Source organism: Chrysemys picta, chromosome 2, assembly GCF_011386835.1.
Source record: "Chrysemys picta bellii isolate R12L10 chromosome 2, ASM1138683v2, whole genome shotgun sequence".
NCBI classification, from domain to species: domain Eukaryota; kingdom Metazoa; phylum Chordata; order Testudines; family Emydidae; genus Chrysemys; species Chrysemys picta.
In genome coordinates, this window is record NC_088792.1 from 129,006,472 (window position 1) to 129,020,515 (window position 14,044).

At 41.4% G+C, this 14,044-nt stretch overlaps 1 protein-coding gene across 3 annotated transcripts in view; it reads right to left on the reverse strand.

The window, feature by feature from the left end:
* The window catches only part of MED10 (mediator complex subunit 10), a 32,529-nt gene extending 19,604 nt beyond the window's left edge, over window positions 1-12,925 (reverse strand). The window contains exons 1-5 of one of the 3 annotated variants that reach the window (XM_008173001.4): window positions 12,456-12,925; window positions 11,513-11,596; window positions 10,137-10,239; window positions 6,988-7,094; window positions 1,329-5,826 (exon numbers count right to left, since the gene is read on the reverse strand). In XM_008173001.4, coding sequence (XP_008171223.2) covers window positions 6,999-7,094; window positions 10,137-10,239; window positions 11,513-11,596; window positions 12,456-12,577 — 405 coding nt within the window. In that variant the 5' untranslated portion in view covers window positions 12,578-12,925 and the 3' untranslated portion in view covers window positions 1,329-5,826; window positions 6,988-6,998. Of the gene's footprint in view, window positions 1-1,328; window positions 7,095-10,136; window positions 10,240-11,512; window positions 11,597-12,455 lie in introns of those variants that run through there. The other 2 variants (XM_065584182.1, XM_005294603.5) reach the window with 2 other exon arrangements.
* Between the last annotated feature and the right edge of the window lie 1,119 nt (window positions 12,926-14,044).

The following is a 14,044-nucleotide window of genomic DNA, read 5'->3' on the forward strand; positions in this document are numbered from 1 at the left end:
TGTTGGAGGCATTAAAAACAAAAAACAAAAACAAAAACCACCACACCCAGCTGATTCAAGATAACATGCCCACTGAGAGTGAATCTGTTCCAGGATGTCCTAGGGTATTCTCAAAGGCCTCTAGAAAGGTGATGGCAAACTGTTCCCAGATTTTTCAAAAAATAAATAGCTTTAAGTCCTATTTTAGATTTACAAAACCGCAGGTCATTTCCTGCCCCATTACAACCCCCCCCCCCCCCCCCCCAACTTCCACTTGTATAGTTTATTTACCAGAGCAACATCTTCTTCATTCATTTTGTCCGATGGTGACTCCAAGGAAGCTTGGTTGCCTTCCTCCATAGGCTCAGATGGTGGGCGGGCGCATCACACTCAGTGACTCTCAATAGCATGGGTCTTGCTGTCAGATTCCAGCGTACCCAGCCAACAGTTAGGCCAAAGGGATACCCGTGGCCACTCCCTCCTCCTCAAAACTGTTGCTAATGTAACACTTTGTGAGCTATTTAGCACCCTTAGAGCTAAAACAAATCTCCTAGTTTTCACAGGGGTGGTAAAAGGCTACCATGTTTCTTCTCAGCATTTCCATGATTTCTGAAAACACACCCTTGAAACAAGATAGCTCCTTGCTGCGTGGAATAGGCTGCTGGGGGTAATGCTGCTAACCAGCCACTTGTTAAACTCCAGAGGGTGGAGTATCTGGCCTAGCTACTTGTGCAATACCTATTCTGATTGGTACACATTTCCCTTCCAGAATGTCCTATGGGGCTGGAATCTGCTTGGATTGGTATAGAGCAGTGGGAGGAGTTCTTAGAGGGAGCACACCACTTCCAGACAGGTCATCCCACCCTGAAACTTGCCCTGATAGACCTCTCCAAAAGCAGGAGTGACCATAGAGGGCTGGGACAGACACCAATTTGTAGAGGGTAGCAAGGTGGGGGGGGGGAAGGAGGGAGAAGAGTCTTGCAATATGTAAACTTATTATTGAGAGGTGTTTCTCTGTCATAGGAATGTCAAAGCAAGTTTCCTATAAACTTTGGCTTGAAAAATTGGTTTGGTGTGAAAATTACCAGATTTACTCTTTGGGAAAAAAGGAGAATGTTTTCACAGAGATTGCAGAATATTTGAAAATCAGATCAAAATCAGTGATATTTTGTATAAATTGATTTATAACAAATTTAAATTTAAAGTTTTAATTTAGAAAGTAATCCTTTTACAGTTAAATTTGAATTTATGGCAAGCTGGCGTTAAGCCCTAAACATAGTATAATCTATTCATCATTTAAATAAATACAAGAGATACTGAATCAATGAGACCGCTTCACAAACTTTAAGTAATGAGTTAAAAATGGGGTTTTTTATACACCGATCCAGGGGAAAAACAGCTAATTTAAAGTCAAGATTTATAAATATGGTACATTTTGTCATGTAGTGCACAAAATACATACATCATTTTTACTCTTTACAATGGAGTTAATGCTAATATTCTGTTTCAAAATGTCAGTACTTTCAGCTCTGATGTACAGAAACACTTTGTTTCATCGGTTGTATGTATCCAGTACATTTGTTAGTTAATAAACATTTAAAATGCTGTCTGTACAATTTAATTGAATTCCAGTTTCCATCCAAATGAAGCTTGATACAAATCACAAGTAAAAAAGTTAATTATCTAGTAAATTCAATAAAAATGCAGAAATCAAGAATCTGAACAAATGTGTGTTAAATGTATAGTTAATGTAACCTCCTGGTTAACAAAAGTGGTGTCAAATCTAGTGTAAAAACTGCATTTAGTTTTAAATTAAATCAATGAAAAACGCTTAGGAAAAGAACTACAAAATACAAATGGAAAACATGATTACAATTCATTTATATCAAGATTTTCTACTTGCTGATTTTAATTGGTGATTAAACCAATCCAGCCATCTACCCTGGTTGGAGGCGATTATATAAAACACCAACAAAATAAAACTCGCTTCTCTGTAGCTCAGGCCATATTGACCTCCCAGCTTGTAACTTCAAACAAAAAACCTCCTTGCTTTCAAATTCAAGTTACACCTCCTGGATAAGGGAATTGTTCTGAAATTTTGATTACACTAAGTTGCGATGATAAAGTACAGAAATGCATATAACTCATGTGTGTGGGCAGCTTAATTGTTCATTTCCTTACATGCAAAAGTTTAGGCAGGCCTATTTTTCAAATTAAGAGTTTTGTTTTTGAAGTTAGTTGCTCATCATGCTAATCAATAAAACTGGCTAAATTGTATGCTAAGCAAGAGTACTTTGAACATGGAAACAAAGCCAGAAGACTTAGGCTGGGTCTACACTACCCGCCTGAATCGGCGGGTAGAAATCGACCTCTCGGGGATCGATTTATCGCATCCCGTTGGGACGCGACAATTGATCCCCGAATCGACGCTCTTACTCCCACCTCTGCTGGTGGAGTAAGCGCCGTTGACAGGAAGCCGCAGAGGTCAATTTTGCCACCATCCCTACAGCGGGGTAAGTCGGCTGCAATATGTCGAATTCAGCTATGCTATTCGCGTAGCTGAATTTGCATATCTTAAATCGACCCCCCCACTGTAGTGTAGATGTAGCCTTAGACTACTTATCATCATGTATAGATGCCTGTTCCTGTGTTAATGTGGGTTTTGTTTTGGGTTTTTTGGGGGGGAAATTTCAAATTTTCATTTGAAATGCAAAGACAAAAGTTGCTGAAGCATTATTGCATTCAACTGAAGTTTACATGGAAAAGGGCAGGTAGAATCAGAAAAGAATAAACTATTACTCTTATCTGAATAAGCGCAAAAGCATTCAAAAAGTTAACTCAGCACAAACAGAACATAAAATTTTCAGAAAGAATTACCAAACAATGACTTGAAAAATAAAGGACCACACCCTGACAGGTGTAATGATAATTTCTTTTAAAATCTGTATCCTTGTTTATTTTGGAAGCAATTACTGATGGTATACAAAGAAACAGCCTGCCCAATGCATGGAGAACTTCCACTATTTAATTGATCTTGAAGGAAGGAGTGGACCAAATAAATCACACCTTTCACAGGCCATCATCATTAAATGTTTGAAAGTATAAAAGTTGTACAAGATTTTAATATTAAAGGTGTCTAAAAATGTAGGCTAGCCTGTCTCCCTCAAACAGCAATATTTTATATTTTGATTAAAAAGCTTGTTTTATTTTTCCAATTTATTCTGCCTTAGGCAAAACAGGTTTCTTGGTAGAATTCATAGTATGAATGCTGCCAAATAACCCACCCCTTCTGCCAAGACTGAAAGACAAGTCAAGGTCTAGAATTCAGGATGTTCTTTATTTATTTACTTTTAAATCATTTCAGATTTACTCTTGTAAGCCTTGGAGGTATGAACCAAAGTAGGCTTGGCCTTGGCAGAATAGCAACACACCAGGTATTAGCTAACCAAGTAAGCACATTTCTGACCAGCGAGGATGGTACTAGAAAACGCAGACCTCTCCAGTAACTAGGTAAACAAACACTTGAGATGTTACAGACCCCTGATTATTCCCCTCTATTCAGCACTGGTGAGGCCACACCTGGAGTATTGTGTTCAATTTTGCCCCCCCCCCCCACTACGGAAGGGATGTGGACAAAATGGAGAGAGTCCAGCGGAGGGCAATGAAAATGATTAGGGGGCTGAGGCACATGACTTACGAGGAGAGGCTGAGGGAACTGGGCTTATTTAGTCTGCAGAAGAGTGAGGGGGGGATCTGATAGCAGCGTTCAACTACCTGAAGGGACGTTCCAAAGAGGATGGAGTTAGGCTGTTCTCGGTGGTGGCAGATGACAGAACAAGGAGCAACGGTCTCAAGTTGCAGGGGGGGAGGTCTAGGCTGGATATTAGGAGGGCAGTGAAGCACTGGAATGGGTTACCTACGGAGGTGGTGGAATCTCCATCCTTTGAGGTTTTTAAGGCCCAGCTTGACAAAGCCCTGGCTGGGATGATTTAGGTTGGTCCTGCTTTGAGCAGGGGGTTGAACTAGATGACCTCCTGAGGCCTCTTCCAACCCTAGTCTTCTAGTTTTGTATATACAAATCATAGATTTTGATCCCAATAGGGAACATCATGAGTAAGTGACAAAATGGTCAGATCATTGGTTAGCTAGAGATACACCATAAATCACATTTTTCTCTTACAGGGCATTTTTAATGCATGTGAGGCAAGAATAAGGAAAACAATTAAACAAGTCTTTCCAGGGGACTGGGAGAACATACTGCTTGTCTCCATGAACAACAACAACAGTGTTCCTTGGAGGTAAGTGGAAGATTGTGTTTATATTCTATATTATTTTATGTTTATATTCTTTACCACAGAGTTTTATAAACCAAAATAGATTCAAAATTCAAGAGGTAATGACACAGAGTTGGATCCATTGCATCTTTGATAACAGTTTCAAACTGAAAGATTTCGGTTCTGATTTAAAAACTGGATTCAGGTGTAATTTCAAAATGGCGACACTCCCTAAATTATTAGTTTTATGTAACTGTGTAAGTTGACTGAAATTAAACAAAGCAGATATGTTTAAAATTTATTACTATAAATAAGACAGTCGCTAACTACAGTGAGAAAGCAAATACTCATCGTGGTTGATTAGAAAAGAATTCGGAAAGGGAACTTATTTGTTTCAGATTGATAATAGAACCATTTGAGGAAGGATAAACCAAGAAAGATGATCTGGCTAAAAATAAATGAATGCAACTTAAGGCAGTATAAATTCCAGATTGCAATAAGTATACAGACTCTTAACTCACTGTATTCCTACCATCTCTTTTGTTAATTAAGAAAACTTGTACCGTCAACATTGCTGTTTCTAGTTTTATTAAATATAAACAGGAGCTAGAACAGTTGCTGTAAAGCTCATAGCATATACAGAATACATGCGTGTGCAAGTGTAGCATTCATGAGTTATATAAGTGACTTGAACCAAATGCAAACATAACATTTGTATTCTCTATTTATGCTGTTGGTAAGTGAGCTGCTTTACGGTAACAAGTGCGATCAAATAATTCAGCAAGATTTTAAATAAACAAATTAAATCTCAATATACAGACCAACATCAGTGAAATGTTAAGTATTATAACAAAAGGCATATCTGCTACTATTTGAATGCCTCCCTAACACAGTAAAAGTAGGGACGTTTTCAGCCTTTTCCACTGTGAAGCTAGCCTTTCACTATGTACAGTACAGCACTGCATGGTGATCCTGTTAAACTAATCTTTCAAGCACCTACAACAAACAAATAGCTGTGAACATGTAACTACATGACCTATTAATCTCAAATGAAACTAGTTTCAAAACCTAGTTTGGACCACTTAAATGCATACCACTGTAATCAAGAAAGTTACCTACCACCATGAGAGAATTTTAAAATTTTTGGTTAAAAACAAAGATAATCCCAAGTAATAAGTTATTTTCAGGTGTAATTCAGTCTAATCTACGACTTCTCAAAAGATTTAGATATGCTAACATGATTTCTATTATTCTGAGCCTTGTGCTAATTTATACAAGCTTTCTCTATTATTTTCTTGAAAAATATATTGGGATGGAATGAACAGAAACATACTAGAAGAACTAGCTACAAAATTCACTTCAAAGTGTTTATTATATATTTTGCCCAAAGAAAATGCAATACACTTAATAAAAGATTTGTTTCTGCATCAAATGCTGTACAAAATATAAAGCACTAATGGGAGGCCATCCTTGAAAATTCAATTTTTCCATCATCAGCCACCTGTCCTTCCATTCACAGGTCTGAAGGGGACTTTTTGGTTGTGGTTGACAAAGTTACATGGAAGTACAGCACCTGGCAATGGATTTCCATTTCAGCAGAAATTTAGCAAAAAGAAAAGAGTCTTGTCCAGTTATGCTTTTATAAACTGTCAGGAACAGCTAGGTAATAACAGTCAATTCTTACTCCCCCCGCATGAGATAGGCTACAGCCTATTTTAATGATCAAGTATAACTAGCTTCCAAAAGAAGTGTATTTATCCACAGTCTGGCACTTGATCATTCTATAGTTAGAGTGACAGACCCAGACCAGTGGGGTACAGGAGTCTGGTAGAGGGCAAATATACTGGTCACTGGATGAGTAATTTTCTGTTCCCTGAGTGACCAGAGCAGGGGCTGCACTAGAGTAATCAGGAAACTGCTAGAATCAATTAGGACAGGCTAGCTAATCAGGGCACCTGAGTTTAAAAAAGGACCTCACTTCAGTTGTGGTGTGCATGTGAGGAGTTGGGAGCAAGAGGCACTAGGAGCTGAGAGTGAGAAGACATATTGCTGGAAGACTGAGGAGTACAAGCATCAAACACCAGGAGAAGTGTCCTGTGGTGAGGATAAAGAAGGTATTGGGAGGAGGCCATGGGGAAGTAGCTGTTGTGCAGCTGTACCAAGAGGCACTCTAGACAGCTGCAGTCCACAGGGCCCTGGGCTGGAACCCGGAGTAGAGGGCAGGCCCGGGTTCCCCCCAAACCTCCCAACTCCTGATCAGACACAGGAGGAATGGACCTGGACTGTGGCTTCTACCAGAGGGGAAGGTCTCTGGGCTGTTTCCCGACCCACATGGTGAATCTGTAAGGCAAGCAAATTTGCCAATAAGCCCGGGACCCACCAAGGTAGAGGAGGAACTTTGTCACTAGAAGTGTACTTTGTGGGAAATGATGTATAATAGCTTGCAAGTCACACACATGCCTCAAACAACTTTTGTGGAAAGAACATTAGCACAGGAAGTTTCAAATGCAATCTTTAGACACGAGTCTGTAGGAAAACATTATGGCTTCCAAAAAAAAAAAAAAAAAAAAAAAAAAAATGAGTTGTAATCAGGCTCCCTCACAGCCAATAACCACGACATACATGAACACACCTAGTAGGAAGACTTAAGTTCTTCCTCTGTCCAGTGAGCTCAACAATTTTCATAACAGGAGATTATCAGTTCCATGAAAATATTAGGCATCTTAGAACATACCAAAGGCAGTCTTAAGGAGGAGGTTCTTCTCCTCGAATAGCTTTGTACTTGGCCATGTCCTCTGGGAAGACTTTAGTCAGTTCTTGAATCAATAGGCTTTTAAATTTCTAGAATGAAAAAAAGATTTTAGAATATTTAAAAAAATTGGCCATTTACTGGAGCCAGTCAAACAGAATAAGTTACTCACTGAAATATTTGCAATAGTCAACCACGTCTACCATTTCTTGATCCCCACGGAATGGTAGTCAAGTCAGAAAAACACGTCCTACAAGACCCGTATTCATAGTAACTGCCTGAAATCTATTTGCCGAGTCAAACTCAAGTATTTTGTATTTTCTATAAACTAGCAATCAAACTCATTCAAGAAACGTAAGGAAACTGGACTCTTGATAAGCTCTGGCGCAGTGGTGTCCAATTTGTGGCCCCCCAAGTCTATCATTTTAAAGAAGAAAACTGGCACTTACTAATTGAAAATGTGCTGAACCATGTCCTGAAGCTTTTAAACTAAGGGCTTGTCTATACTTGGATTTTACAGTGCTCAGGCTTGCTGTGCTCAAGGGGGTGATTTTTGACCCCCCCCCCCCCCCGAGCCGGGGAGCATTCCCGCGGCAGCGCTTTGAAGTTTCCAGTGTAGGCATAGCGAAAGAGGCCTGAATCAGCCCCCTTTCCACCATTTCCCCTAGTGCTGCCTAGCTCTTCTCTTCAAGCCCCAAGAGCAACTCTGACATGAGCCAAGTTCCTCTGACCAACTGCTGTCCCTTCCCTGATGCAGCAGCTCAGCAACTCATCCACTAGTTGCTTGCTACACCATAGGGGAAGGAGAGAATAGTTCTGACTTCCCTGCCAGGCTGTGGGAACTGCAGGGAGAAAAGGATAGAAGTTTGATTGATACTGCTTGAGACCAGGGAAGCACCTAGCAAAGCATGGCTGTTTTTCTTCCCCCAATCACCAGGACAAGGGTAAGGAATCTTTAGTAAGGGAGGGAAAGATGCGGAGAACCAACCCATTATGGCTTCCTGAATCTTTACCCCAGCCCTGAAACAGTTAGAGCAGCCTAGGAGCTTCTCCAACTTGTGCTATGGTGTCCAATAACTGGATATAGCCAGCTTACAGCATGCTCCAGTCACACCCACTCCATCAGAAATACAACTTGTATAGTTAAACATAAAACTATTATGCTAGATCACAAGAGGTTCACCAAGTCTGATATTCTACCCAGAAGGCGCATCTTACACCCAGCACTTCAGAAGGAATAAAAAGAATGCACTTAGACAAGTATGTAAGGCTACAAGTCATGAGGATGAAGACAGACCACTGAAACCTGGAGATCAATATATGTCTCGTAGCATGCATGTTGCTGTCCTCTGTGCCTATTTAAATCTAGCTATTCTTCAGCTGACGATTTTTTCCTGAATCTTGATAAACTGTCTCAATATCTTTCAGTAATGAATTCCTAAGGCTGATTAAACACTATGTAATAGGATGCCCATGATCTTACTGAAAAGAAACTAATTCGAGAACTGTAAGTCAAACACTTTTTTTTTTTTAAAAACCAACATCAACTTGAACTTTCATTTAATATCATCTGCCACTGTGTGCCTCATCTCTCACTGAAGATAGTAAAATCTTACCCAACAACAAAATTAATAAAAAACAGTTTTTCGTTATACATCTATAACTTATCTACACACCAGTGTTCCAAATGCAATGAGGCCAAACAAGATTTGGAAAACATAACAATGCTTCTATTTAAGGGGAATAAGTGCAGACTGCTGTTACTGCTAAAACTTAATTGTCCTCCACTCCTGGAGTAAGAGGGTTGTGGGTTTTTTTGTTTGATTTAATGCCTTTAGCATCACACAAGGGGAAAATATTGTTATGGGTTGGGTTAAACCTTGTTGAAACTGATGTTGTTAAAGCTGTACTTCACTCAGGAAAAGTGGAAGAAATATTCAACTCCTTTACAAAACCAGAAAGGTGGAACAATAGCAGCCTACAGCCAAAACACGGAGACATGTAAGGCACATGTGGGTGGAGAGGCTTTGCTAAGTATTGCTTTAGCAGCGGTGTATGAGACAGGGAAGCAGCAAGGACACACAACAAAAATCAGCAAAAGAGCAGAAAGTCAAGGACAAAGGCTTGCCTGGGAGCATAATAAAATCCTAGAGAGATTTTTGGGCTGAGCGCTGGTTGAAAGAGGTTTGGAACTGTGAGCAAAGAAACTCTCTCCCGTTTGATTCCTGCTGTGTTTGGGGGAAACATGACTCTCTAAATTCTTTGTAAATAAAGAGGCCTGCATCGAAGATATCCGGCTCCATCATCAGTTTCTTCTCCTGACCAATACAACCCACAGAACCCTGAATTTTGGTGACCTGTTTGGGTCATACAAGGGTAACTATCAAACAAAAACAACGAGGAGTCTGGTGGCACCTTAAAGACTAACAGATTTATTTGGGCATAAGTTTTTGTGGGTAAAAACCTCACTTCTTCAGATGCACTATGCATCTGAAGAAGTGAGGTTTTTACCCACAAAAGCTTATGCCCAAATAAATCTGTTAGTCTTTAAGGTGCCACCAGACTCCTCGTTGTTTTTGTAGATACAGACTAACACAGCTACCCCCGATACTTGATATCAAATAACAAAGCATCTTACTTTATTAGAAAGAGATAATTAGAGAGTATCCTTCATGTTTTTCTATTCATAGAACTGTTTTATGGTTAATGTGCATGCCATAGCCATACTTAGGAAATTACACATATTCAGTGTCTATGGAATAGTAGTAGTAACAAAACCAATTAGCTCTCACAGCACACTTTCCATCATTAGATATCAAAGCACTTTACAAGAGGTGGCAGCTCTATGAACAGACTGTATAAAGATTAGATTAGATGTATGTAATGGCTAAAGAAATGAAAGCTTGATTTTGTATTTAACCTTACCATAGAATTAGAGACCATAACTAAAAGACAGGCTGCAGCATCATCAGTTAAAACAAATAGATTCGAAATAAGCCCCAGTGCAACCCATTTTATGAAGAAAATCTGATAATCACACAAACAAACAAGATGACAAGGCTTACAAATACTTAAATATGGTTCCTATTATTATAAAGAACAATTATACTTTAAATACATTATACCCATCTTACCTTCATCGTGTCAATTTTGCCTTTTACTTGTTCATTTTTAGCCAAAGCCCTTTCCAAACACTCTTTAGTGTAAAGCTGGGGATTACGGCCTTGATCTATGTATCTGGAAAGATGAAAGATGCCATGTAAGTGTATCATGTAGGCTAAGATATTCCTCATCTTCACTAAATACAGCAATGAGAAGCTCAATTACACTGAGTAAAAGTAATAAACAAGCATGCTTTGTATTCCGCCATCTGAAGCATGCATTCTAATATGTGGATTAGGCCAGCAGCTCCCAAACTGTTATCCAAGGAGCACCTGCCTGGTTTTCAATGGCCAGCTGCTCCTAAGTGTCCAGACTTTTCCTTGTGGAGAGTCTAGAGGGTTGTAGAATGTGCTGGGAATCAGTACCATGTGACTAGCTAACTCTCTCCAGACCACCAGTAAGTACATGAAAGCTGGAGAAGAAACAGGAGTCACCATCAGCAAATGGACCAGCAGTGAGTAAAGCAAAGTGATGTGACAATCGTAGCAAAGTGGTATACAGGGAGAAAGGAATAAAGCAGCTAGAAGATCAAGAGGAACTGAGTAGACAGAACTGGGGAGAGGTATGTTGACTTCTTTTAAAAAAGGTAACACTTACTTTATTAGTGCTAAAAAGGCATAAGTATTTCCCTAATTTTACTATGCCATAGAAACAATTACTTTAGCCACAAGGATGTTGTGTGATTGAAATAAATTGAAAGATATGGTCTCAAACTATTAAAATGTGGACTGAACTAGAAGAAAGTTTTGAGACCACCTGGTTTAGCCAGCTACAATTAGCAATATTATACACATCTCTCAGCTTGTCACATTTGAGGCAATTTAGAATTCATTAAATTGGATGACTAATGTGCTAACTCAGTGAACAATATAAGTTGACTCACATAGCTCTGCCATTCACCTGTTATACTCTTACTGATCTAGTTTGGGCCAATTAACAGCTGACTGCCAATTATGTAAATATATGCAGTGATTATGGTGTACAAAAACAGGGGCTCTGATAAAAAAAACTAAATGTCACTTGTAATCGAAAGCAAGATTTGAATCCTGAATAAAGAACCAGAGTGAGATGGAAAGCTATGTACAGTACCAAGACACTAAATTAGATAAGAGCTTTCCAAGCCTTGAGTTATGCAATTTTATGCAAACATAAGTGACAAAATAAACAGTTGTGAAAATAGATGGATAATTCATAATTTGTCTTATTCCAAAAGAATTTGAAGGAAAAAGTATTTTTAAAGTCAAATTTACAAAACAAAAACTGCAGTGGAAATGTCTAACACTACAAGATTAACTGTCTCTTCAATTTGACGGTGTGGAGGTTGCTCCCTAGATGTAAAATTACTTACTCAAAAACCTCTAAAGGTACGCTTATATCGTGAAGTTGCTGTCGGCACTTGTCAATATCTTGCAAGCCTGTAACCATAAAATTCCTGGGAAGAGAAAAATCATGTGGCTATAAAACCAGACCCAAATTAGTTACAGACATCCTTCTATATTTTCTCAGCTACAATGCATAACTGATCTCACTGTTATTGGGTTACTGCCTACAAGAGACTGCATGAATAAACAAGGCAATGGAAAGGTTCCCTGGAGGTTCTCACGGCACCTTCTCCATGTGTAGCCCTGGATTCCTAAGGCACTTCTAAATCTAGGTCTTCGGTACATAACACATCATACTGAGTATATGAGTCCCTTCCAAACAGGTAAATTATAATCATGAATCCCACCAGGGCAGTCACAAAACAGATTATTGTTGCAATCACATGTCCCAGATTTGAACATACTACAAACACGTTTGGAAATCAGTATATTTTTCTGTGGGACTGCACACTTGGCACCACTGCATCTTGTTGAATCACTGCTAATATACCATTCTTCAAAGTTTAGTTTACAGTTTATTTAGACATAAAGTATTGCTCTTCACACAACAATGCAACTGCATGTTAGAGACCTACTCTCTGTTGATCACCATGCCACGTGACAGGTGTTACTTGAAATTTGTACACTGGTCCATCACGGACAGACCAGTCCTCACTATTCCTAGGCGAGACAGCGCCTGCAGGCTAGGAGGCACCACGGCACTCCTCTCCCCACGCCACCCACAGACTGTTACAGGCCGGCTCTGCTCCGGGAAGTGCCCCCACACCCGCTTCCCACAAGGCCCCACAGCGCCTGCAAGGGGTTGGCGCTGCTCCGTTGGGCTCAGCCACCCTCCGACCCAGCCGCACAGCGTGGGGGGGCACTGAACCGGAGAGGGGCGGCGCGAGGCCGGGGCGGAGGGGGTCTCACAGTTTCTGGTTGAGGCCGGCCTGGCTGCTGGGCTGGAAGTCACTGACGATGATGCCGAGCTGCCGAATGTTCTCCACGAACTTCTCCAGCTGCTCCTCCAGCGAGTCGAACTTCTCCGCCATCGCCCAGCGCCGCCGCCACTTCCGGGTCAGCCGCCACTTCCGGTCGCGCGCCTGAGAGCGGCAGGGGCGGGACAAAGCCGGGATTCCCGCGCTGGCACTCCGCCCCCGACTCGGGACCCTCTGCCGGCAGCGGTGGCCCAGGCCCGGGGACTCGCCCAGTGGCACGAGGGGCTCGGCTCCCCCCAGGGACAGAAGGAGGCCGAGCCCAGCCTTAGGGGAAAGCGTCCCTGGGAAGGTGGGCAACTTCCCGGGCTCGCAGGCTCCTGCTAGGCCCTGGAACCGAAGACGAGCTCGGTGGGAGTTGCCAGGTGTGGGCCTAGCTACGGTCCGGTCACCTCCCCAACTCTTTATGTGCGTGGAGAAACCACCTGACTGAGGGCGTGGCGTCGTGGTTGCCATGCTGAGGATGATGCGGTGGGAGTGTGGACACTGCTTGGTCTGTGTCAAGAGTAATAGGCCTCCTGCAGCTATCCCATAGCATCCTGTGCTCTTGCAACTCTGTCAGTTCTTCACGCCCGTGCTCAGGAGTCACAGAGAGAGGAAGGACATAAAAGCGGCTATAGTGGGTCAGACCAAAGAGCCATCTAGCCCAGCCCAGTATCCTGTCTTCTGACAGTGGACAGTGCCAGATGCCCCAGAGGGAATGAACAGAACAGCTAATCATCAAGTGATCCAGCCCCTGTTGCTCATTCCCAGCTCCTGGCAAACAGAAGGTCACCACCCCTGCCCATCATGGCTAATAGCCATTGATGGACCTAGCCTCCATGAACTTATCTAGTTCTTTTTTATCTTATAACCCTGTTATAGTCTTGTGTCAGAGGGGTAGCCGTGTTAGTCTGAATCTGTAAAAAGCAACAGAGGGTCCTGTGGCACCTTTGAGACTAACAGAAGTACTGGGAGCATAAGCTTTCGTGGGTAAGAACCTCACTTCTTCAGATGCAAGGCATCTGACTTGCATCTGAAGAAGTGAGGTTCTTACCCACGAAAGCTTATGCTCCCAGTACTTCTGTTAGTCTCAAAGGTGCCACAGGACCCTCTGTTCCTGTTATAGTCTTGGCCTTCATAACATCCTCTGGCAGGGAGTTCCACAGGTTGACTGCGTGTTGGGTGAAAAATACTTCCTTTTGTTTGTTTTAAACCTGCTGCCTATTAATTTCTTTTAGTGACCCCCTAGTTCGTGAGTTATGAGAAGGAGTAAATAACACATCCTTATTTACTTTCTCTACACCAGTCATGATTTTATAAACCTCAATCATATCCCCCTTAGCTGTCTCTTTTCCAAGCTGAAAATTCCCCAGTCTGATTAATCTCTCCTCATACAGAAGGCATTCCATACCCGTAATCATTTTTATTGCCCTTTTCGGAACCTTTTCCAATTCCAATATATCTTTTTTGAGATGGGGCCAGAGGTGAAAATAAGCCGATATGCCCCAGTACTGCGTACCTGCAAGAGCTGGTTTGCCATAC